The 19,115-nt window shown below is 42.3% G+C and overlaps 2 protein-coding genes across 6 annotated transcripts; both read right to left on the reverse strand.

Annotated features, from left to right (window-relative positions):
- Positions 1 to 7,725: 7,725 nt before the first annotated feature.
- Positions 7,726 to 10,924, reverse strand: LOC136434703 (protein rolling stone-like). Its single transcript, XM_066427703.1, has 4 exons — positions 10,884 to 10,924; positions 10,369 to 10,834; positions 9,120 to 9,232; positions 7,726 to 8,641 (listed from the first exon to the last, which is right to left on the reverse strand). The coding sequence occupies exons 2-4, from the start codon at positions 10,441 to 10,443 to the stop codon at positions 7,867 to 7,869; spliced, it is 963 nt and encodes a 320-aa protein (XP_066283800.1). The 5' UTR covers positions 10,444 to 10,834; positions 10,884 to 10,924; the 3' UTR covers positions 7,726 to 7,866.
- Positions 10,925 to 11,152: 228 nt separating this feature from the next.
- Positions 11,153 to 18,760, reverse strand: LOC136434705 (uncharacterized). 5 transcript variants are annotated; one of them, XM_066427708.1, is made up of 10 exons: positions 18,625 to 18,760; positions 17,262 to 17,336; positions 17,024 to 17,112; positions 16,424 to 16,539; positions 15,306 to 15,371; positions 14,403 to 14,470; positions 13,764 to 13,893; positions 13,300 to 13,393; positions 12,915 to 13,006; positions 11,153 to 12,159 (listed from the first exon to the last, which is right to left on the reverse strand). In XM_066427708.1, the coding sequence occupies exons 2-10, from the start codon at positions 17,330 to 17,332 to the stop codon at positions 12,121 to 12,123; spliced, it is 765 nt and encodes a 254-aa protein (XP_066283805.1). In that variant the 5' UTR covers positions 17,333 to 17,336; positions 18,625 to 18,760; the 3' UTR covers positions 11,153 to 12,120. The 5 variants fall into 5 exon arrangements, with proteins under 5 accessions (XP_066283805.1, XP_066283806.1, XP_066283807.1 ...); XM_066427709.1 differs by having other exon boundaries at positions 18,601 to 18,740; XM_066427710.1 differs by lacking the exon at positions 18,625 to 18,760 and adding an exon at positions 18,413 to 18,583 and having other exon boundaries at positions 12,942 to 13,006.
- Positions 18,761 to 19,115: the final 355 nt, after the last annotated feature.

Genomic DNA, 19,115 nt, shown 5'->3' on the forward strand with positions numbered 1-19,115 from the left:
AGCCATATGGGGTTAGACACTTTAAAGCCTTTAAACATGTTTAAAATCCCACCACACTTTAATATCTAACTAAATGAGTCGGGGTCCTTCCCTGTGTGAGTGGATCAAACCTTACAGTTCGGTTGTACCTTAGTACAAACATAGGCTATATTTTTACTGGTTATGCACAATAACAACAAAACATCATGAGACATTCCTACTAAAGATATTGCTTTCTCAGTCAATAACAATTGTCGACAATTATGCTATGTGATTGTGTCAATATACTATAGTGTGATGGAATATAGTGCGGCCAACAAAACAGTCAGTGTCAACACTCAAACTGCAATCACTTCACCGAATTTTGTTCAGTAAAAGCTAGCCTCCACCAGGCCTCTCTATGGGGGTTCGGATCGTAGAATTTGCCAAAAAGGGAAGATTTGTCCGGAGAGTCAGTCCACGGTAAGGTTAACATTTCCCCCTCCGGACAGCGCGGCCGGTCAGAACCTTTAGTAGCCAAACGCCCCTGGAAAATTATTCTCCCTGTTGGCCAGCGTACTAGTCTGGTAGACACTAGTGTTGTAGTAACAAATTGAAACTGTCTAATAGCAAGGAGTATATCGTCACAATTAAAAGTTATAACTCTGAGAGATTCACGAGAGCAAAAACATGGACGTGCAGCCAACCTTAATGTCTGTAACAGTGAAGAACACCTACAAAGAAACAACGACTTAACAAAGGGGAGTCCCTTGTCACGGCAATCACCCCACAACGTTATGATACCTAGCATACCTGCGTCATGTACGAGCGAGTCGTTAAGGGTCTACTGCGTCCTGTTACTATTCCTTATTAATTAAGCGTATTGTGACTTGAGCCTAGTCACACTGTAGGCCTGTGTGACTAGTCCAACCTCATTGACTAGGCTTATGCATGCGTCTTATGACGCGGAGAATTAGGCAGGAAAAGGGACAAGAGTTAACCTCACCTAGCTCATACCTGCGCCCAGCCTAGGGTGCTGCCAACAATCGCTGCCACGAGCTCCCACTTAGTACATCCCCGCCAACCAAATTATAGTCAGGCCCAGGTATGGTTATTTCGAACCCTCAGTGCTCGCTGGTATCAGTGGTAAGCAGTGTGGTAAGTGTAAATAACTTGTCTGTGATTGGTAGAACGTTTGCTAGAACTTGTCTGATTGGTTGAAGTTGAGGGGAATCCCCTACGTCACTATGCGGGGTCGCCTTGCCTGGAGTCAGGCCTTACTCCGAAAACATGTGTTCTGTTTCTTCAGATCCTTTTTTCTAAATAAATAAAAAGATAATTGTATTGGCAACTTGACATTGAATTTGGACTTGGGCCAGGCCAGTTGCATTATACAACAACAGTATTCTGATCACCCTGCGAGTGTTGTCCAGATAAATGTTAGCCTCCTTTGCAGGCCTCTCGGGTGGTGCCGGTGATAATTTTTTTGAGGAGCGCTGATTAGCGATTTTCAACTTCGGGGCCAGGGTCTTTTGCTCGGGAAATCGTATTGGTGGGAAACCCGCATACGGGCGGCAATACGGGTTCCCCAGCAAAAGACCCTGGCCCCGATTCCCGATTCTGGTTAATCTGTGATGAAATTTTACAAAGGTATACATGTACATGCCATGGTGTTCCAATGGCCCCAAAATAGCTCCTGCTTGTAGAGTTAAGTTCCAGTTTTCAATAGATGTACAGCACCGAGTGCTTTGTATGTACATTGTTACGCAATACCTTACCCCAAGCCTGACCGGGGGCTGCCGAATACCTGCTACTTGGCTTGGTGCGCTCTTTGTCTTCTATTGACATAATCGTTTGTGGTAGTTGAGCGTATGAAGTCCAGGTAGTAGGGTAGCTGTCCTGGGTGCTGCCTAGCCGTATTTCACACCGACCAATCGATCGTTTTGGAACTCAGCTTCGAATCAGCCATGACCCGACAAATTGCTTTCTAAGTTGCCGACTAAAACGACTAAATCTGGCAAAACAAACTCGCCAGTGAGATGTTGGAAGGTGTCAGCTTTTAAAAGATGTTTTCAGATTGACAATTTTGGCACTTTGGAAATGATAGAAGCTGACCGCGATTTAACGTTTAAAGAAAAATATTTTCTACTACTTCTTCTGTTAGCTGGTTAGAGAAGGGGATAGAAAGATAAATGTCAAGACAAAAAGCCAATAAGATTTTCAATTCCTCAGCTGAGATCATCCCTCCGACGTTTCAGCGGTAAGTTTTTGGGAGCTGCGAGTTTGGTGAAGTTAACAGGCGAGGCTCAAAAATAAGTACATTTGCACTTTTTGGTGGTCCCGATATGTTTTAATACATATACATATCGAGAATCCTGTCTGGACTAGCTGTTGACAGGTTTGACCGTACATTGATATCTGAGGGCGAAGAAACCAGTGTCTTCGCATACAAAATTCGTACTGTGACAACGGAGCGACAGAAAACCACATTTTGAGCACCAAACACTGGAGCGAACCTTACCTGGATATTGGAACGAGCGGCTGTGGCTTGGAGGCGTGTTTCCCGTGTTTGTCCCGTCAAGTTGTTATCCCACAGCCTCACTACCAGAAAAAAGTCGTCTGGACCAAGTCTGTGGTCAGATTGGTCCGTGTTTTCTGCTTGCATGCTGCCACTGCCACGTTCAATTCAGTTTTAAAAGCTTCAGTTTGGATTAGACCAAGGCCTGGGAATGAAGCAGCCACCCAGGTCTAGGCGCCAATGCGTAACGTGAAATTGTTTGACATTGTCATCGCAGCACATGTAAACTTGGCATTATGCCGAAAAGGTTTCTATTTACCCGTGGTGCTCTTCTGTGATTGGTGCATCATGTACACTATGGGTGGGGCGAGTTTATGTGGATTTGGTACAGCCCCGCCCTCCCTCGGCGATTTTGTTGGCAGCCCGAGGACAGAGTACGTTGTTCATTGTCATCGCAGCACACTTGGCATCATACCAAAACTCATAGTGGACGTTCTGACTGGGTCAGACTTGGCGGGAGAAAAGCCCTTAGGGTAGCGAGTGTAGGAGCCCCGGTAGAAATAGAATGGCACCCAGGCTACATGTAGTAGCAACACGATCATATGTATTAGTGCGTCAGGGGAGATACGGGTTTGGTCGCTCATGCACGGGGAGATGGGTTTGGGGCAGCAATTTTCAAACGACAACCTCTGCTTGGAGAGTAGGTCACCACAGTCGTCACAGATAAAGTCACCACACAAATCATGAAGGGCAAACCTTCTCTCCAAGCAGTGATTGTCATTTGAAGCTTGCAGCCCCCAACATGTGCTCATTCAAAACGTACCTCCCCTAATCAGATGATCTTCCATGTGGGAATCCCTTACACCCCTGCTTGGGGAAAATGTCAAATTTAGAGGAGATGCGCGAGAAGATGCGCGAGATATTAAATGTATAATGGAGGTATACCACAAGAAAGTGGAAGCCTTTGGTGTTTGACAAACAAAAAGAGACTGTGTGCCAAGACACAAGGAGTATATCATCAAAACGTTGAAACAGTGTGACAAGTCTGAGAGATTATTAAAGTAAGCACAGTGACCTGGGTGTGCTATTTTGGATGTGCGAGTTTGCCTCTACAAATCCATCGATGAGTAAGAAGGCTCGCTGTCCTGTGTGTTAGAATATCGTCTGAGAGATTACTAAGCGCAGTAAACTTGGATGTGCAATTAAGACTCGACTTGCCCTTTTACCCTGCCTCACCCTTAACCTACCACCGATGAACGCATACAAACGACCACAAGGAACGCGTACTAAACCGCCATAAAACAAGGGGTTACATATGCAATCTTTATTGACACAACAAAAGTACGACTTTCGTAAGGTAATGTATATCGGTCTTCCTTGGGGGGGGGGGGGGGGCACTGAACGTATCTATACGTAACGTCACCTGTGTAGCGCGGAACTTGTATAAGTTTGCGGAGGATTTTCGACTGGTGTTTCGCCCTTTCTTTTCCGTCGAAAAACATTGTCTGTTATTGATAGAACCGCAGGGGAATCCCCTCTACGTCACGAAGAGGTGCACTCTCGCATTTTGCGGCTAGCATCTGTGGCCACTGGCACAACGGGGCACCCCTGTACCCTACTCTTTTCCCGTTTGACGCCTGTCGGCCTGAAACAAACATCGGAAGCCAAAGCTTCCTCGTCCATGTCATTCACTCATGGGCAGTAAGATCAGTCATGACTCATCACCACTGTGACCCAACGGAATTTGGTCCATATGGCGAAGCAGCGGGCGAACCACTAAGTTACAAAACTTAAACCAAAGCCTCAAGGCCCCAAAATTAAAAGACTATACAGTATATGTATTGTATTGTATTGTATTGTATAATCTTGAAATAGATCCGGGGTTGAGGATTGCATCTATATACGGAATTATTGGGAGTCGGTGAGCTGGTTAACTACAGGAATGGTGGCAGCTACTAGTAGTAGCTAAACCATTCCATTCTCTCCCATAGCTTAACGTCACGATAAAAAGTCATTAATATTTTCAGTTCCTAAGAGGCCACACCTCCGACGTCTCAGCAGCAAATTTTCGGACATACTACCATTACATGTCTAGTGTATGTTACGAATTAAATCCGCCAGGGAGTCCATAATAAGTAAAAATAATACAAAACAAACCAAATAAAAAAAGGATAAACATACTGCTATTTATAAAGCACAGATATCCGAATGGGCAGCGCATCAGAAGAATGAGTACTGCCAAGTACATGACATTTTATCTAAAAACTATTTATAAGACAGAAGTAAAAAAAAAAGATATCAGAAGAGTGCTTAGCTAACTTACAGAATCAACTTCTTCTCCCTTCTCTAAAAAAAAGTAGGGAGTACCACCGCAACGTGACAAGGGATTTGCTTAGAGTATTTTAGAAAATACCGGTCACCCTCGTACGAGAAAAACTGAGCGATAAAAAAGGTCCCAAGTTCCACGGGAACCTACCGACCTACTCCCTCGACTTGTCCTGGTCGTTGGGGGGCAGATAGACATGACGATAGAGATAGCTACCAGACCACACTACTCAGAGCGTAACGTTACTTAGTGTCGACGTCAGGGATAAATAGGTAAATATATCAAAGAATGTTTTGAGCTTAGAACTTGTAGTTTACTGTAACTATTATCAATATACTTGTATGTAGGTCAATTCCTTTATATCCACTGGTTTGTTTGCATGTATAGTTGTATAGGCCCTAATGATAATCACAGTGTACTTTTGTTGTGTCAGAAAAGATTGTCATAGCTTACCAGGGTCCTCTCACAGTAAACGCCGCGACATCGACGCTCCCTGTACTGTTCAACCATATCGTAGTCGTTCTGGCCGCTATTGTCGTCAAGGCCGAAATTCTGCATGGTGTCAAGGTACGTAGTACACAGTAGAAGAGTCTGAGAACAGTGGACGAAATGGAACCTGCGCGCGTTGGAAACTTCATTGGGTGAGGGCTGGGAGATCCAAAGTTGTGAGAGGACGCTAAGTTTCGCGCGTCGCGCGCCTGCTTGTGATTGGTGGAGAGGATCACGTGTAGACGGGGAATCCCCTATTACGTCATGGGGCAGCAGGCAGACAGGACAGACAGGTACGGTATGCGTAAAATCACTATCAGCGGTGGACCGGAACGTAGCCTCTGCCTTCCAGGAGTGGCGCTGTTTCGCGATTTTCAACATATGGGGCCCGGGCCAGGTTCAGAGAGCCAGATTCTTTAATTATATGCTCTCATGCTCGTGGAATGCCGAGAAGAAGGCTATGGAAACGGACCAATGCGAGTGTCATGTGTTATATATAGACCCCACGCTCCTTCACAGCGTCGTAATAAATTGACTTGTTCCACTGAATATGCGAGTCTTTTATGAGTGCGAGTCTTTTATGCAATTCACTTTTTGGCCGCATGAGGGCTACTATAGCGGTTTGTTCGCAAAGACAGCCCTGGGACAGAGAGCGTATTTTTGGTGCGCGAAGCATGCTGGGAGGACGGTAGTATCCTGGGGACGTGAACGGAGAAGGCCAAACTCGCTACCGTAGCAAACTCCCTTCCGTGACATAACTCCCCTCTCGGCAATCTAGAAGGGTAATCTAACACCCTCGCAGCGCCACCAAATTAGGTACATTTTAAAGTTCCCTTTGATATAACGTATCACCATTGTGGCAACATTTTACCCCCGAAATAGTAAACTTTCGTCTTGTTTTCGCCTCGGTAATTGTAGAAAATACTAGCTAACTAGTGTACAGTCACACGTTGTATAGAGACGCACACAAGAGTCACACAACTTACGATTTGCTAAGGTAATTGCGACAAACACAAAACAAAACAAAATGACAGCCGTGGATTCCATATAGTTTTATTTTGTGTATTGGTTGAGCCCACGATCTAAACCTATGGCTTCTTCGCGGCGCTGGGTACGAGCGTGTATAGACCCCTGTTCATACCAGACTTCGCGTATCTGGATAAATCCAACCAAATACGTGAAGCCTGGTGTGAACGGGGCCTAACGCATTGGTCCGTCCCGTGCCTAACATGCCTCTAGTAGGAGTGATGGCACCGAAGGATAATGTACAACCTTACAACTGAGTTACAAGTCTTACAGTTTCCTCCCACTAAATTGTGATTTTACTGGAAAGTCACCATGTGCAACGGTGCCGAACTCGGTCACCAGAGTCAATGGCGGAGAGAGTCGAACCGATTAAGTCAAACCATGCAGTCAGTGTGAGATCATGTTTATCTAATTTCTATCGACTCCCGTCCCTCCAGCGCTTTCTTTCCTGGGGCAGCCGGATTTGGAAGGACCAATCGCAAGAACTACTGATAAATTTAACAAGAACTCGCTCCAATTTTTCAAGTCACCGTGAGAACAAAAATCGAGAGTTCGGAAAATAGGCGTGTCACCCAAAAATCGGGTGACCGCCTTATGTTCCGAAATGCCTAATTCGCCCCAAAATCGCCCCAAGTAGGACCGCTCTACATCTGGCATGAATTATTGCGAGCGACACACGAGCCTTGCGATTACTAGTGTTCTATCATCACTTCCTCATAAATTCGGCTCCATTTGCCAGTTGGACACGGTCTTTGCCACCGCGTTAGATCTGCCTGGAGATTAGTTGTTGTGATCACATTTCACCAGTGCGAACATTTACCTGTAGCTCATTGGCTTGTGATGTCGATGTCAATGTCAGAAGGGTGGAACAGACTTGGATATCACTACTTAAAAACGTGGGGTTTGATTTGGCTAAGAAGCTTTGATTTGACACATGACTTTTGGACACATCGGGGCGTGCACACAGACAACGAAATGGCATAGTTGTATAGTTTTAACTATGCTCTTTAACTATGCCATTTAACTTTCAACCTAAGGGTCAGTTAAAAGGGCTGACAGGCGTTTGCACCATGCGTAACCATTATCATGTTTTCAAGCGAGGAGTCAAGTCAAGGAGAATATTTGCCAGGATTTCGCTTGCGCCTACGCGGGAGAAATGTGATCTTCACCTTGGACTGACTCTACTGGCTAATTATTCCTTTTTCTGCTGAATTCTACGATCCATACGCCCGTATGAGGGCCCGGTGGAGGCTACCTGGACACTCTGAATAACAACACACTGCCCTTACGACAAATGGAGGCTATGGGAATACCCTTGTTTTAATCTTGACATCTGAATATTGAAGTAAGTGTACCAGACATGTATAACATTCAATTTCTATCATAATGAAGACAATATATCTGTAAGTCCCAGTCGCGGTACATCGCAAATCATGTTTATTCATTAAACCCATCCATGCATTCGAGCAAATTATGTTAAACATTTCAACAACGATAGTAATTCAACTTCTATGAAATTCTACTTTTTTTTAAAGGACAATCCTACCACTTATTCCTCAATATGGCATTCATCCAGTGAAACCATCTGTTCTGTCTGAGTTTGAGCGTCCATCGTACCATAATTAGGGTCTGTTTTAACACTCTCTCCCTTCACCATCCCCAGAAGTGCAAGCCTACACCTGTAGATCACATAGACCATTAAATGGAAAGCGGGCACCACAATAATCATCATAATCACGACCATATAAGCGGTCCTCTTTGTTTTTCCCGCGAAATCTAAGAAAGTGTACACCTGGCCGTATTTCTTGAACCCATCCAATGACGAGACCCAGTACACAAAAAGCAGATACGTCACCATAAACAACAGTGGATAGATGACGTGAGCAATTCGTGTGGGGATGCCACAGATAAGGACCTCCATCACAACTATGATTGAGTTCATGACATGTAAGAACCAACTGTTTGTGGACAAATCTGCGCCCATGGAGGAGTAATACACAATGGAAATGGTCAGTGCGTGGGTGCATGCGATGTTATACAGCGCCCAGTCTAACTTAATGTACCAAGGGAGTGGGCCCGTGCTTCTATTTTGTTCGTGATGCCTTCTCTTAGGACTCTTTTCATTGGATCGGGGCATTTGCTCCATATTCGGCCCATTTCGGTAAAAGTCGTCGCCTTCTCGGGCGCCCGAGTCGTCGAAATAGTCGTCGTCTCCTCCCCCGCTGACGTCCCTGCCTTTGACGTGTTCCCGCAGGCATATGGCGGCGGATACGCACATGTGTACAGTAAGGGCCACGAACCCCCAGTGCGTGAACTTCAAGAACCTGTAGAAAAGAGAGTTAACGTTGGTAAGAAGTAAGAAGACAGAGACGACTTCCATTGCCTCTAAAAAGGCGTAAGTAACAAATGTACGCATGCGTATGATCTGAAGTAGAACGCCGGTAGTCCTACAGCCACAATCATTGCTACCAATAGTTATAAGATTAGAAGCCAAATGCTAGATTTTTAGAGCGAGGATTGTAAGTAACAACTGGGACAACTACACTACAGTGACGAAACGGGCACTAAACATAAGACTATTAAGCTTTTAAGCTTGAAATACCACCGTTGAAACGCTTGAAAGACCACTTGAGACCACACGAACGCGACTCTTTGAAATCTAGCTGTAGCCCTGCTGCCGGAAATGTCTCATTCCTCTAGTGCTATGTAGTGTGTGTAATCGATGACGAGGCGGAGCATCTATGTATTCGTGACTCGTGGCTATTGAATATAGGTGACGTCTTATCAGTAGGTAGTACGTACCAGCCGAAGTTGGAGGTGATGTTGAGCACCACCATGTTTCCCTGCAGTACCAGGAAGGTGAAGATGGCGGCCAGACCGCGGTACACAACGAACGGCGTCTGTTCGGTAAACCACTGGAAAACAAAACCGGTATACTGATTTAAAGGAAAACAAGATAACTCTTGCAATTATAGACTCCAACCAGATTTACGGATCCGGCTCACTAGTCTCTGTTTGTACGCTTGTTTTGAAACATCCAGTATATTAAGTCTTACTTTCTAGTATTGCATTTTCAAACGGCGACGTACAAGATGTCGATGTTGCAAGAACACACACGTAACTTAACTGAAACTGAGCCAGGTTAGTCTGCTTGGAGACTTCGGGCATGAATCATTATTCTTGATTACTAGTACACAGCCCGTATATGTATTACTGTTGACCCCGAGGGCTTTTTGTGTCCTACTTGGAAACTAGATTCCCACTCGGCCGGCTGCAGCAGTACACAATGGAGTTCAAACGAACATCAAAGCAGGTCAAATAAAGAACAAAAACATTGATAAACTTTAAACATTATATGCGTCTTTATTTGTTTTAAAAGATATCCTGTTTGGGACTTGTGAAAAAGTGATGGTGATGACATCGAATAGACATCATTCTGTGGCAACCGCCCCCTTTAATCTGTTCAGTGACACGAATAAAACTTAAATCGAAATAAGCACAGACTGTCCACACTTGCGCTCTGAACCAAACATGCAAAGCGGTAGGACAACTTTTCTTGTCATTATATCACAGTCACACGTACACACTCATTAATTCCGTCATTTTGGAAGCAAACAAATGTATCTTTATCAACTTAAACGTAAAGGAATGAATCCATATGAAAAGTCTAAATCGTACATGTTGTCTTTTGGACACCGAAATAAGTGTATGAAAGGTCAAGTGTGTCACAGTTTGTTTATTAGTTATCTGTTACACGACTCTTTCGTGAATTCAAACAGAGTTACGTAATACAAAATGAATCAAGCAACTGGGTAAATTCTCTAAGAGTCGGACGTTTCAGATGGCATATTTCTTTTATCAATGGTGGTTGACCACTATCATTTACCTGCGCCAATGATGAATTCGAAAGATATAATGAATGCTATCGAGGAAACGTTTGACCCTCTTAAGAATGTATCAAGTTTCTTGGTTCATTTTGTATTACGTAATGTTCATATACCTGGATGTCTAACCTTCATCGACGCTTCAAAGAAAGTTTTTGTTTACATACCGGAGACGTGTAGAAGGCTCTCTTGTCGGGATGACACAGTAGCAGGGTGGCAAGTTTGCAAATTCGGCGGCACATTCTGGACGAGATTTCTTGTCTTCGCTTCGGCCACTGTTGTTATGTGCTACAGGTTGCCGGTTGAACAAGTGCAAATTAGGAACACGGATGACGTCAGAGGTCACACGTCTGTCACTTTGATTGGTGTATCTTAGATCCCCAAAGGGGACTGTTCCATGGGCAAGTTCAGGGGGGTTATTTTACTTACCACTTTCTAAGGAACACACGAGACCCGTGCACAACTTCTGCTTCTCTTCTAGAAACTACTTGTCAACTAGAACTTCCACCTGCAACGTACTACTCTCCAAGCTGAGGTTGGTGGGGAATATTGTAACATTCTCGTATGGTCTGCTTTCTTTCTACCGGCCACACTAACGATGGTCAGTCTTCCCCACTGAAATGTACTCTCCACCTGCCACACTAACGATGGTCAGTCTTCCCCACTGTAATGTACTCTCCACTGCTTGGAGAGTACATTTCACGATGCCGGAACACAAGCACACTTTAGAGCTTGCAGCACCGCCTCCTACAGGCCGGCTCCTGACACTGCAGGTAACTTCACCATTCAGGCTACGACACTCTGGTATTCCGCACTTCAATCTCACAGTACAGTACTACTAGAATCATACCATGCAAGTTTGTAAATGCTGGAAATTAAAAAAAAATTACAGACTTGATGCCACAAAGTAAAAGTTACACATCCCCAGTAAAATAATCACTGAATACAGTGTTTGAGATCGCCATCTCTTTTATTGAAATCATTCAGCAGTAACAGGACAAAGTGCAGATTTACACTGGTAAAGATGTGCATTTCTAATCAAAAGTGTTCTTCAAATACATCAACAAAAGTAATAGTGTTATAACAGGTCCTGTTTAACAGATCTAAAGGTCAGTTTGGAGGTTCTAACTACTAATTTGTAATTCTATACAGTGATGTCTTGGGATCTGGATTTAAAAAGAAAAAAATACCTCTGAAAGTTCAGTACATAGTCTCGAGTGTAGCAATGCTTTTACCAGTGTCACATATTGATATATACAGGGGAAAGAATGGAGTAAAAAAAAGCTGCATCAATAGACAAACTTCGCATCATGTGTAAAAACATCATGTGTCAAGGTCCTTATTTACAAGATACAAAAAATGAGTATATCTTTTCATCTCGTAAGAGTTCAAATTATTTCTAACAGGCCTAATCTGTAGAGAGTTCATCTGCATACTTTGAATGGAAGAAAGTGATTTTAAAGCTGAAGCCTTATTTTTTTGTTACTGTATACCTCTGTATTTAACAAAGTCAAAGTGGCCATTCTTTAACAAAGATGTGTGAAGGAGTCCAACATTAAATGTGGGATATACTTCACAGGAATACTGAAGTTGGACTGAAACATTTCCTTACAATGTTACAGATTCACTGATTGGCAAACAAACAGAACAATGCTCTGTGTCCGCCTAGATGTCCGTACTCATCAAATCAAAGCTACTGACAGAAAAAACAATCTTCAAAATTCAACCTTCTCTGTTAGGCTTCCTTAGCAACAGAGACTGTGACAAATGAAATAATCTACATTTTACTATTGAGGTACAGGAAAATTCATCAAACTGTTGAAGTAAAGGGATCTTTGTACAAGTGAGATACAGCCATACAGGTTACTGGTGAGGAAGGGTTTGCAGATTCTGTGTGATGAGTCTGTGAAGACGTGCGCTCAACTGGACATTCCTGTGAACTGAAGTTGTTGGCCCATCTGTGAAAATAAACAACAGTTACAACCATTTTAAAGCCACTTACGTCAGGTACATAACACCAGCTTCAAGTCTCGATTTCAAATACAAAAATGTGCTTGTACAAGATAAATGCAACATATTTTTCAGGTGTTCGTGTAAATCATAGTCAAGTTCTTGCATTGACAATGGCATGATGTATTCATCTTTATATGGGAGAACTGAGTTTTGCTTCAATTTGCAGAACAAACCTGCCTTTACTGGATTTTCCTGGCAATAGGATCATAATTCAGTTGCAATTTCTAGTTTGAAACTAAATTTGAACCCAGAAATGTAGCAAGCATTCAAGAAACAGTGTGAGGACTATTCTACAAGTATGGAATCAAACTCTGTAAAAATAATGTGAGGGCTATTCTACAAGTATGGAGTCAAAGTAAAAAAAAATAGTGGGAGGGCTTTTCTACAAGTATGGAATAAAACTCTGTAAAAATAGTGTGAGGGCTATTCTACAAGTATGGAATCAAACTTTCTAAAAATAGTGTAAGGGCTATTCTACAAGTATGGAGTCAAAGTCAAAATATAGTGGGAGGGCTATTCTACAAGTATGGAGTCAAACCTTTGACAAATAGCGGGAGGGCTTTTCTACAAGTATGGAATAAAACTCTCAAAAAATACTGGGAGGGCTTTTCTACAAGTATGGAATAAAAAAAATCCTTTGCTGCAGTCTATGGGTGTGTGAACGTCTGAGTGAGTACAGAAAGAGAGAGAGAAGACTTACTTCCAGTACAGGAATCCTAGTACCCACCTGAACCTGTGTGGGGTATGTGTATGTCATCGTGGTCTGGCCGTCTGTGGAGATGATGTTGGCAGCTACAACAGACAAGAGCACAGAAGGGTTAGATTGTTTGTCAAGACTTTCAGTACTAATGTCATTAACATTTCTTTTATTAGTCTTCTATTTGCTGCATCTAAACCAGTATAACAAAAACATGTACTTTCTAAGCAGTTATTTACAAATTGTTTGACAATTACATGACGCAGAGTGGCAAATAAAGTGTTTTCAATCACTACAACAGTATCAAAATGATACAAAAATACGTCATGTTATAAAATCAGCACAAAGACCTTTGTGGATAGTGTGTTGAAGTAATCAGAAGACTTACTGAAAGAATCATCAGCGCCCAGGTCTGACGCCATACTCTCGTCTCCCGCACCTGTAGTCGATGTGTTCATCCCTCCCTTCTCACCCTTCATGGACTGGAAGAAACACAGGATTTTTTAAAACACCAAACAAATTTGCTACATTGCAGAATTTGAAGACAAATGACAAACTGTATTTCACAGTATATTGATACAAAAGCTCAATACAACACATCTCGGTGGTTTTTATATGTCAATACAAACCTTAATAAAAGAAAACTTAGATTCTACTAAAGTAAGTATATTTGTATTTCCTACGTTGGAGAAAGCTCACAAACCTTAGTAAAATAGAACTCATAAGATTCTACTAAAGTTAAGTATTTCCTACGTTAGAGAAAGCTCTCCAACTCTTGCTGAAGACCCTTCTGTATTGTATAGCCGATATAACAACCCTTCAGCATAACACATCAGCTTCCTTGACTCTTACCTCCCTGTACTTCTGAAGGTACAGTTTCAGTGGTTCCACGTAGCTGTCGAACCCCAGGGTCGACATGGCAAACAAGATATCCTCCCCATTGATGGTCTTCCTCTTCTCCTGGTGACACCTGTCACTCGCTCTACACAAGCAGTTAGGGATCATATCATCATCATGATCCATGTCACTTAGAAATTAGAACTGTCTCACTCATTATTGATGTCACCTTGTATTGGCTAGTGGCACATAAAACAGCAACATTCCTTTCTATTTCAGAAGCAGGGTATATCTTTACAGGGAGGGGTTGCTAGACCTTCCCCTTTAACATGCTTATGTGCCTCAGTGAACATTTGACCCCCATTTTGTGTCCCCTCCGAAAAACCAGTCCAGCCCCAACCGAGATGCCTTTCCCTGGATTTGAACTGGGGTCTCCCAGGTAAAAAGTAATTGGAACCAGGAGCTCAACTGTGAGACTGCTACCAGTAGCAACCTCTTTTACTTGTTTCAACCTCTTCCCTGCTGACACCAATTGGAGGTAATGGTTGTTCTACAGCAGGGTTAGGGTTAACTAATATGTGATGATTAAATCCTTTCTTTTTTAACATCCCCTTAATGACATGGCAAGTTAGCACAGAACTGTTGAAAGGATACTCGCTTGTGATAAAACTGATGAATTCTGACACACACTCCTGAACACACTCTTTAGCATCCTTGGCAATCTGTGAAGAAAAACACAATAAGGAATTTCAGTTAAACAAGAAGAATCCCCTTATCCAAACATAAACATCAATTAGAGATATTTTCATGTTATTTGGTATATAACTAGTTATAAAATAGTCGTCTATGACAAAAGTTCCACAAAATTACATCTAAATCAACCTGCACTTTACTGTTTCTTTACAACATCAAATTTGTACTGGTACGGTAATACAATAGGTTACAGCATACCGGTGGTTGATACTTTAAACTGGTTGGAAATTTCATATCCTCACATAATAAGTGTACAACTAGTACTTACACATTGGACATAGTCAAGCTACATTATCTATAAAACAGTCTACTTTTACTATATGAATGAAATTTACTGGATTAAAAAGGAACATTTTCTTAAAATACATTGTAATTAAAAACTACATGCTACAGATCTAGACTTCCTATATAGCACAGCAGGGAGGAATGTTTAATCAAACTTTAATTGTGCAAGTGAGGGTGCGGTTTTATTATGGTGGGTTAGTTTCAATATTCTAGATAACAAAATCACAATATTGACTGAGTGTACTAGCTGTCATTAGTAGTATTCTTTTTAACTCTACAAATACATGTAATGCAGTCACTTCAATTCATTTCTGCTTTCGTATCTTGACAACAGTGGTCAAGCACATCTACAAAACAAATCCTCGGGCAATTCTACTGACAGGCCCATGCAACTTTGACTCTTTTTTCACTTTCATCACGTATGTATCAATTGAATGACATGCAAATGTTCACACATATAGAAACTACTCAAACATGCATATCTATATGGAGAATGTATAGGTGTAACGACAACATTACCTTTTCTTTTTTGGGAATAGCCTTTCTCATAATGCGACTAATATTGTGAATGGGCAAAAACCGGTCCTGGGATTGAGCGGAAAAGAAGTGAAAACACAAAGTTAAACGTTTTCTAGGCAGGCAGGGTGGTATATATACTCAGAAACGTGCCACTTTACCTTTGCCATTTTGGGGATAGAGTTTTTCATGATGCGACTGACATTGGCTATGGGCAGGAATCGGTCCTAAGAGTGCCGTAAGGAAGAAGGGCAGAGAATGCAACACACTTTAGGTGTCAGGAAAGTGGGGAGGCTCTCTCTTCTGGTGCAGAATCGACTATATATATCTATGTCCTAGCCGAGTCAGCTATCAATTTCTGCACACTAGTTGTTACATAGATGGATAAAGCTGGAGCATTAAATGTGTTGATACAGTCACAAGTTAGGACATATCTACCCATGGCAATCAATGTAAGCATCATGCATGCAGAAAACTCTATACACACATCATATACAGATTTATAACAATAACTATAGTACATGTTTATCTGTAGAAAATCATCTAAAGAAAATCATGAAGCAACATTGCAATTTGGGCTCTGCACAGAGTTGGAAACACTCTAAGGAAATACATGTAGATCTACAACCTACAACATCTACAGGAAAAAGAATAACACTTAAACAAAACTTCTCACACAAAAGAGAAGTCTTTGGTAAGGGTAGCTACTTTTAATAAGATAGCATCAACATGTAGAATTTCATTTTTCGTGAAACAGAAAACTTTCTTTCCAACTAGACCAGGACTGTCTCCAGAACCCATCCCTCCGTCCCCAGACTGAAATTTTCTTGTTGGGATGGACAAAAAGTTCACCCCATCCATTAAAAAAATCTGAACTTCATGACATGAAATTGATGGAAATTGCATTTTCTAAGTTCAAAATGAAAAATTTACCCTGGAAAATTATACCAATGGGTTAACAACTAATGACTGCCTGTGGGATGGAAAAAAATTTGAGCAGGAGACAGCCCTGACCAACATGTAGAATTTTAGGGAAATAGAAGACTAGACTAGACCCAACTAGACAGTAGACACAAATCATTTTGAAAAGTGAAACCACTCAATTGCAAGAGGAGAGTTACCTGTTCCTGTAGAGGTTCCACACCCACGTGCTCACGGAGGCTGTCACCGTCTTTGTGACCGCCGTCATCGTCTCCGCCACTCGCTATACTGTCATTGGCCGACGCACCTGCTGCACCTGGAAGCATCAAGGGACAGGTGGCTTTACCTTCCAGTACACCTCTCAGTACAGGTGCTGTCTGTCAGTCTAGTAGTACAGACTAGGACCTATGCATGTTTTAGGCATTCGTTGGTCTCGTAAGGCTTTGAATAGTACAGTGCTACACAACATACTTATCAATACACTTGGGACATGTTAGTTACTCTGCACAAAAATACAGTTCAACAGGCTACAAAGTACCTAAGATTATAAGAGGAGGACTTTGGTGTTTTTTCTTTTGATAAACTACAATTTTGTTTGCAACTTTTTCATCAGCAAGACACAGAACTCTTAATGATTTGAAAAAATCCTTAATTGAGGTGTTCTCTTACTGAAAGCTACAATCAAAACAAAATTGGTTTTATCCTTTGACCTGCAGTACTTAATGAATGAACACAACATTTCTCCAATGTTCAAAGGTGTTTCACCATCATTCATTACAAGAAACACTAGTTTTACTTACTATCATCCAGGACATAGCTGTAGTCGTTGGTCAGGAGACCTTGTGTGCCGTCTGCTCCCTGTGGGGTACCTTCTAAGTGAACAGCCATACTGCAAAACAAAGAGGTAATGTTGGTTGACTTACTGACAAGGGACTTCTGTCTGACTCTCTGAACCAAGAAGCTGGCTGAATCATTACTAGTATACAGTATAACAGACATCAACAGATAGCAATGCACAGAACTAGTATTGAGTATTACCTGAGGGTGCCAGTGTCATCTGCCGTGTGATCTGTGCTTTGATCCATTTGTCCTTCTCCACCACCATCCATGGGTCTGCAAGTTCACACACAAAGAAGTTTATAGTTTAGTACTGGCAAATGAAAGAAGTGGTGAGTGTTGGACCACCACATTATCATTATGGGTAAGGGAAGGGGGAGTTATTGGTATGATGAATTAATGATGATTTTATTCAGTAAGGAACTCGCGGGCAACACAACCTGAATGTCGTCCTTTAAATTAATACAATAAATACAATGTAATTCAATTTGGGTTCATTACCAAGACCAAGCTCATAACAAAGCAATATACCTCTCCAATCATTCTAAATAAAAGTCCATAAAATTAAAAGAAATCTGTTACAAGGGGAGCCTGGGGGATAAGTCTCTATCCATTCTGTTCACAGAGATATTTTTTCACAGGTAGAGATGGCCTGTCATGGGGGTTCCCTGGTTCACATATGAATTCATCATTTCTGCATCAATGGAACAAGGTGGTTATAAAAAGGTCTCCCTGAATGGACTAGGATTATCATCATAAAAATGGTCAAAAAAAAGTATGGAGGAGTTATCAAATCTCTAATATGAATGATTGGCTGGAATTTTCTCTTACCCAACTTCATAAAATCTCAACATCGTTGAATATCCTTCCCTTATTTATATATTCTAGCTATCAAACAGCCCGGATGCCAGACTGCTTCCAGGGCCTCACCAGGCCAGCTCCTCGGCTCTATGGCCAACATACCCCCAAGGAAATTTTACCACGTACGCAGGACATGAGGGGCGTCTGTGGTAAGATTTCCTTGGGGATGTTGGCCCCGGAGCCGAGGAACTGGCTTGTGGAGGCCCTGGAAACAGTCCACGACTACAATCTCATCCCTGTAGAGTGTGATCATAACACAGGGGCCTTGTACATGTACTTCATCCGTGTGCACCCCATCGCATCCCCTCCCCCTTCATATGCTGTATCATGGATTCCCGACATTTTCTAAACAAAGGAACATGAGCTGGCGACAGATGGTGAAAAATTGCGGGCAGCCATTTCTGAACAGGTAAAGGTGGCAAAACAGCCTCGAAAACATGTTTCTAGGTCACGATCTTAGTAGATTTAAGTTCCTCATGTCATGAACAAACCTATACATCACACGGGTGGTGTAGACGGACGGCAAACCCACAGCTCCAAACGGGCCCAGACAAAAATTACAAATGGCGAATCTTCCGTCCCCCCTCCCCTTCTCCTTCCCTCCCGTCCCCCCACGTTTCGCACTTCCCCGTGCATCTATCAGCCCGCAGTCCGTTTGAAAGTTCGGCTAGAAAGTCACCATTGGTGGTTAGGAAGAACAAACCCGTGTTGGAGTGGGCGAACTGGTTGGCTGGCGGGCCGGGAGCCAGTGAGGAGGGAGCCCGCCCGAGTCTGTGGTTGGTAAAGCTTCAGCCAGTCGCCGCGCAGAACTGCCAACCGCTACATACAAACTCCGGAAACACCCCTGGTGTAAACAAATTCTTCTTACCATATTCTTCCTATCCTACATTTATATCATAAAGTATTGTACTTCGAAGAAATTCTTATCATATTAAAAATATTTCTAGAAAAGAATTGATAATGTTACATCTTTAAGATTGTATAAAATTAGATATAACATCAACAAAATTGGACACCATGATAAAAGATAGAACAGCCCAATGCAAGGAATCTGGCTGTTCCCTATCTGGACAGGCCCCCACTGGTCAGACAGACAGTCGGACTTCCAGTTCTTCAACGTATAATATGTTAGAACTGTCTTGGTTTAAAAAGAGTGTCGGCATATTATGAAAAGAGGTACTTTATAGTTTCGTC

This window comes from Branchiostoma lanceolatum, chromosome 5 (genome assembly GCF_035083965.1).
Source record: "Branchiostoma lanceolatum isolate klBraLanc5 chromosome 5, klBraLanc5.hap2, whole genome shotgun sequence".
In the NCBI taxonomy this organism is placed as follows: Eukaryota; Metazoa; Chordata; class Leptocardii; order Amphioxiformes; family Branchiostomatidae; genus Branchiostoma; species Branchiostoma lanceolatum.

Excerpts from the sequence above, each read along its gene's own strand:
- LOC136434705 (XM_066427706.1), bottom strand. Across the intron at positions 17,113-17,261 it reads GATGACACTGGCACCCTCAG|TATGGCTGTTCACTTAGAAG; the intron begins GTAATACTCAAT and ends TTTGTTTTGCAG. Across the intron at positions 15,372-16,423 it reads TGGAACCTCTACAGGAACAG|GACCGGTTTTTGCCCATTCA; the intron begins GTAACTCTCCTC and ends GCTCAATCCCAG.
- LOC136434703 (XM_066427703.1), bottom strand. The coding sequence starts at position 10,443 with ATGTGCCGCCGAATTTGCAAACTTGCCACCCTGCTACTGTGTCATCCC. Across the intron at positions 9,233-10,368 it reads GAGCCTTCTACACGTCTCCG|TGGTTTACCGAACAGACGCC; the intron begins GTATGTAAACAA and ends TTTGTTTTCCAG. Across the intron at positions 8,642-9,119 it reads ATCACCTCCAACTTCGGCTG|GTTCTTGAAGTTCACGCACT; the intron begins GTACGTACTACC and ends TCTTTTCTACAG.